Below are 6,562 nucleotides of genomic sequence, written 5' to 3'. Positions count from 1 at the left end.
TTACTGACTTTCATATTAATGTTTACACCAGGCTTATTTGTCAGTGCTTTATGTTGTCATAATTATTACATGCTTATAAGGTTGGAAGTTCAACAAATCAGTCAATATACTGTGATTGTAGTTGTTAAAAAAAAAGTCATTCATATCAATTCATGCATCACCTAATTTCATCGTAACATATAGACCTGGCCTACAGAAAATAACTTTTATGTTTAATCTATCTAATTTTGTTTTGGTCATACTATACAATGATTTATAGCTTGTCTTTGTTGAATAATACAGAACATAAAGAGCTTTAAAAAATGATTGCATATTAAATTGCAATCGCAATATTGGTAAAAAAAATCGCAATTAGATTATTTTCCAAAATCGTTCAGCCCTAGTCCACGGTCACATATTTAATTTAATTTCATTGTTTACAACATCTATTGAACATATATTTTGGCCAGAAAAAAAGAAATTTTTGTTTTATTTGGTATGTTTGTTTTATTGTTGTTGTGTTTTTCATTAAAATTAACAAAGAACCACAAACTAAGCATTCATGTTAAAATCCAAAGATATTTCATTTATTTATGTTACAATTCTGGACCTTGACAGTGTAATTTACTTGGCAGTCAATCGGACAGTCACAAGCCTCCCGGTTTTCATCCAAAATATCTTAAATTGTTTTCTGAAGACGAACGAAGCTTTTAGGGGTTTGGAACGACATGGGGGTAAGTGATTAATGACAAAATTTTCATTTTGGTGTGGAGTATCCCTTTAAGTCGCTGGGGTATATTTGTAGCAATAGCCAAAAATACATTGTATGGGTCAAAATTATTGATTTTTCTTTTATGCCAAAAATCATTAGGATATTAAGTAAAGATCATGTTCCATGAAGATATTTTGTAAATTTCCTACTGTAAATATATTAAAACTTAATTTTTGATTAGTAATATGCATTGCTAAGAACTAAATTTGGACAACTTTAAAGGCGATTTTCTCAATATTTAGATTTTTTTGCACCCTCAGATTCCAGATTTTCAAATAGTTGTATCTCGGCCAAATATTGCCCTATCCTAACAAACCATACATCAATGGAAAGCTTATTTATTCAGCTTTCAGATGATGTATAAATCTCAATTTCAAAAAATTGACCCTTATGACTGGTTTTGTGGTCCAGGGTCACATATTTCCTATTTTATTACTTTTTGCTAGAAGTGTACTTCTTCTTCACTAAGGCAGTTTGTGCTGGGTCATCAGCTCCCTCCCTTCAGCCGAACATTACATGGCCAGACTCTATTCCCAACAGCATAAATTTGATAGCAGGAGAGTGTGAGCTGAAAACAGCATTTAATCTTGCTAATACATATCCTGAACAAAAGGCTGCAGAAATTATAGGCCATTAACATTGATAAGCAACTCTGCCAATGGCCAACCCGCAATATTTTCACCCGACCTTTATAGATCGGGAGAGCAGCAGACAATGATCAACCCCAAATTGGATTCTAAATGGGGTTCCAGAGAATCCAGGGGGCAGGATGAACGGCTAGTCGCTTGATCAGTATTTCACTAATTTTTACTGATCTGGTGTGGATAACAAACCCTGGAACAGTTACACTGTTCCAAAATCCATCTTGACCACCGTAATGACCCTGTTTTTTATTTTTTTATTTTAGGTAAACTGTAAAAATTGCCTAAATAATTTCTACAATCTCATCCGGTATTAAGGTTGTTACACTAAAAAAGGTGCTTCACGATGCCATAGAAGAACCTTTTTTGTCTAAAAGGTTCCATAAAGAGCCTTTAACATCTGAAGAACATTTCTGTTTCACAAAAGGTTCTTTGTGGCGAAATAAGGTTCTTCAGATTATAAAATGGTAAGAAAGAGATGACTGAATGGTTCTTTGTGGAACCAAAAATGGTTCTTCTATGGCATCGCTGTGAAGAACCTTTTAAGCACCTATATTTTTAAGAGTGTATTTGGGGTTTTTGTGTTACATTCAGTTTATGTAAACAGAAAAGAGGGACACACTTTACATCATAAAATATTCATACACACAATATGAACCGAATGCTTCTGTACTATAGAAATATTTGGAGATAGATATTGCACAGTATGATCAAAGGAACCGTGAACACGCTTTGTTCATATTTAAATTGTGTCGTAAGGTTTGGGGGATTGAAGTCACACTTCATACAGACCCCAATATGAGGCAATCAACAGTCACTCTCACTGTACCCTTTCATCTATCTTTTCTCCCTTGTTCTGCCTCTCTGACTCGTCCGTTTACCGTGGATAATCCCCACAGCGCGGTGAGGCTGTGGCACGCAAAGCATGTTTTCATAAATTCGGATATGTCAAGCAGGGGCTCGAATGCCTCGTTCTATCGCTGTCTGATAATACAAACATTCTTACAAATATTCCCTATTGCTCTTTCATTTAACATTCCCAATTACTGACTGACAGTTCAAACCCTGTCTTCTGGAAACCTCACAGGAACTTTTTAATTGTCAAGAACAAAACATCTTTTTCAGTTATCTAAGTTTGAGAGTGCATTCAGTGTTGAAATTACCTCGGCCCCTGTTCCACAAGCAGGTTCTTTTGATTAATGAAGTAATCTTGTGAAGATGGCAACTCTGGGGATACTTACATTCAAGCCAGTGAGTGGGGTAATTATTGTTATGACAAACTTACTCTAAGGCAATTATTAGTGGTGTTTACTAAGGCAAGCAGCGCTATTACAATTGCTCAGGCTAACGGTTAGGGATTTGAGAAAACCACTAAACTAACTACGTAACTTTGGGATGTAACTTGTCCTGTACTTTTCTGCAATGATACCTCAAAATAAATGGCTTGTTCAGAAGAGGTGTGCTATTACTTTTCTAAGCAATCTGGACAATAAAACAGTTGAAACAATGTTGCACTGAAGGAGAAACATCTCGTATAGGGACCAGAATATCAGAATTTATTTTTTCTCATTTTTGTTTTGCAAAGCAAAACATTTTGTTGATACAAATGCAAAAATCTATTTTATAATCACTGTGTGAGAAGTTTGTACAGAAACAGTTTTCATGGTACCATAAAAATATTTACAAAACAATTAATGCATACATATTTTACAACTGAAGATAACAGAATACAATTATTTACATTTATATAATTATTAATTATTTTATAATTAATTATTAAATTAATTATTCATATAATATAATTATTTATATTAAGTATACATTTGTGTGACTTTTCTCAGATTTTGTTTGATGAATGAACAACATATTGGTACCACATCAGTTATTGGTCAATATAAGACCTATTACTATTATTTATATATATATATATATATATATATATATATCGGTGTCATATTCGGTATCATAGATTGACATTATCGAATGATCACTTTATTTAATTTGATTTACTTTATTTACTTAATTTAAACGGACAGTTAACCCAAAAATTAAAAGTCTGTCATTCCTCATGTCGCTTCAAACCCATCTCTGAGCAATTTATCTAAAAACAACATATTATAGCCTATGGCCCTAAAGACTTCATATAAAACATCAATGTTATGTCATAATCATAGCATCGCTGTTTAGACATTTATTGGGAGTCTCTCTGTGCTCATGCGCTATAGATATTAATTATTTTCGCACCTGAATTAAATGTTGTCAAAAGTTATCATGATGCACTTTTAAAAAGTAGCCTAGTCTCAAAACAGATTTGTGCCAGTGTTATATTTGGTCTCCAAATCGTAAGTATCGGTTTAGGGAATAGGGCATCTGACCCATATCTAAATAGTTCTGTCTTAAATCAGAAGATTTAAGATTTAAGATTCAGGTGTGAAAATAATGAATATCTACAGTGCATGAGCACAGAGAGATTTGTGAGTGCACAGGACTCAGTTTGAGTGAGAGGAGAGACACGTTTTAAGTGCGCGCACTCTCTCCGGGCAAGAGCAGCGTGTATCTGAGCGCGCGCGTCCGGTTTTGTGCGAGAGCAAAGGAAATCCGCGTGCGAGCGGAGAGATTTGTGCTCACGCATTATATTAATGTGCTTTCGCGTTACAATAATGCGCTCTCGACATTTGTCATTAAAATAACGCCATACATAAGACTTTCATTCATCTTAAACACAAATAAATATAATTTATGTGAGAAACATGAGATTCTGTTGCTCCACTGAAAGTCCATGTAACAAAAACAGTTCATCAGTTCTCACTTGTCAAGCAAGAATATTTAATGTGCTTTATGTATGTGCGTTGATCAGTGTTTATACTGTATGTGAAGAAAACCCTAAATGAAACCAGTTTTTCAAATAAAGCAATCATGAATCATGTTATGTTTACAACGTTTTTATGAACTCGAACTTTGAAAAGTTAAAGATTTGGTGTAGGGATAAAAATGTCTCAGGTTTCAAAGTGTCTTATGTATCTTCTCTGAAGATAAAAGAAAGTATTATAGGTTTGAACGACATGAGGATGAATAAATGATGACAGATTTTTCATTTTTGGGTCAACTAAACCTTTAATACCACTTTTAAATGTATTCGTAGAAAATCTCATAAAAATGTATTTAAAATGCCCAAATTCACTTTAGATTTTTCAGTTTCACAATTGATTTTAGCTTTTAGTGCTTTATTTAGACAAAAAAGAAAGTAATTTATTATAAGAGCATCCCTATTTTGTATTATTTTTCCAGACTTTTCCGGGCCTGAATATCACAACGTTAAAATGTCCTTACATGTCGGTGCCAATAGTTAGTGCATCGACACAGCGCATCTGCGCTCACGGCGACCCGAGTTCAATTCCCGTCTCGAGGACCTTTCGAGATCCTGCTCCCCTCTCTCCTCCCAGTGCTTTCCTGTCATCTCTCTACTGTCGTATATCAATAAAAAGGCATAAAAGCCCATAAAAATAACTACATTTCCATGTGGCTATGGCTGTGGAAACCCCGTCAGCACTTTTTTTTTTTTTTAGCATGCAGTGTTGAGAACATCGGCTGATCACAATCTCTGGGTCACGCGTGCCCTTTGGACACCCAACAGCTAATGAGAATGAAGCATGAAAGAGTGGCTTCCCAGGTCTAATCTGTGAACAGCCTGGCAGTGTTTCTCATGAGAGAGGTGTGAGAGAGATTGTGTGTGTGTGGTGCAGACACTTGCAGTCCTGACTGGCATTTACACCTCTCAGGCAGGCGCTGTCACTCTAATTATTTACTCGGGCAGCTGGGACAGGGCTGTATGCCAGCAGAACAGCAGACGTACACAGAGAGTGATCCCTAAAAGTGGACACTGCTGCCACAGCGGGACTCTAAGCTCATGTTCGTCACATTGGCAACACACAGAGGAATCAATGAGCTGTTAGTGGAAATCACTGTCTGATTCAGGGTGCAGAGCTCTGGATCCATTACTAGCAGAGTATCTATCCACCCTGGAGATCTGTGAGGACAGAAATGCTGCTTGATGATGCATTTCCTACCTGTACTCAATGAGCTGGTCTTTGTGCATCCATGTGACGTAGGCTGTGGGATATCCCGTCACCACACAGGGGAGCAGCACGCTCTCCCCAACGACTTTAGACACATGCTGGGCCTCCAGGAGAAACTCCAGGGTCCTTTCCTCCCCTGATTCTGCACAAAACAGAGAAGTGCATTCACAGTCAGTGTCTGTTCCTGTCCTGATTATGTTAATCATTTTAAACTTTTCAAAAAGATAATTTTTTTTCAGTAAAAATATCTAAACATCCTTAAAACAAGGTATGAAAAGCAAAATTGCATACAATATTACGAGCTCTTTTAGAGAATATATTTTGCTATTAAGTTTGTTTTTTACCTCATTGACAAACATTTTTGTCCCCTCAAAAATTTAAATTCTGTCATTATTTACTCATCCTCATGTCACTCCAAACCTGTATGAATTTATTACCTCTGCAAAACACAAACTAAGATATTTTGAGAAATGCCTGCTGTCAATATAATAGAAGTAAATGGGGTCCAATGTTGTTTAGTTCACAGACAAAAGAAAGTCGTACAGGTTTGGAACCACATGAGGGTGACGATATAAACTTTATTTTTGAGTGGACTATCTCTTTAAATATGTTTTGTTTTGTTTTGTTTTGCTTTTGTTTTGCTTAAAAAGTGGGGTAAGAAAAATCTATGCAAATCAGGATATATTCTCCTAAGACAAAGTTCCCAAGTTTAATTAATCTAGTTTTTTTTTTAAGGATGTTTAAATATTTTCACTTGAAAACAATACAAAAGTATAAATAATTTTCAAAAATACATGTAAATAATAGTGCTGTCAAATGATTAATCGCGATTAATCGCATCCAAAATAAAAGTTTTTGTTTACATAATATATGTATGTAATATATGTAATAAAAATACGCTGTGTATATTTATTATGTATATATAAATACACACACATACATGTATATATTTCAGAAAAATATGTTATGTTTATATATTAAATATATTTATTTATAATATCAATTATATGAATATAAACATAGACGTAAATATTTTCAAAATATATACTGTATGTGTGTATTTATATATACATAATAAATATACACAGAACACA

General features: G+C 34.6%; 1 protein-coding gene across 3 annotated transcripts in view; it reads right to left on the bottom strand.

Annotated features, from left to right (window-relative positions):
- Window positions 1-6,562, bottom strand: part of LOC107679723 (neogenin-like) — a 173,244-nt gene that overhangs the window by 71,781 nt on the left and 94,901 nt on the right. For all 3 annotated transcript variants that reach the window (XM_016475362.1, XM_016475363.1, XM_016475364.1), the window contains exon 4: window positions 5,460-5,610. In XM_016475362.1, the coding sequence (XP_016330848.1) occupies window positions 5,460-5,610 (151 nt within the window). The remainder of the gene's footprint in view (window positions 1-5,459; window positions 5,611-6,562) is intronic.

This window comes from Sinocyclocheilus anshuiensis, unplaced genomic scaffold (genome assembly GCF_001515605.1).
Source record: "Sinocyclocheilus anshuiensis isolate Anshui unplaced genomic scaffold, SAMN03320099.WGS_v1.1 scaffold224, whole genome shotgun sequence".
Classification (NCBI taxonomy): Eukaryota; Metazoa; Chordata; class Actinopteri; order Cypriniformes; family Cyprinidae; genus Sinocyclocheilus; species Sinocyclocheilus anshuiensis.
This window is presented reverse-complemented; position numbering and strand designations above follow the sequence as displayed.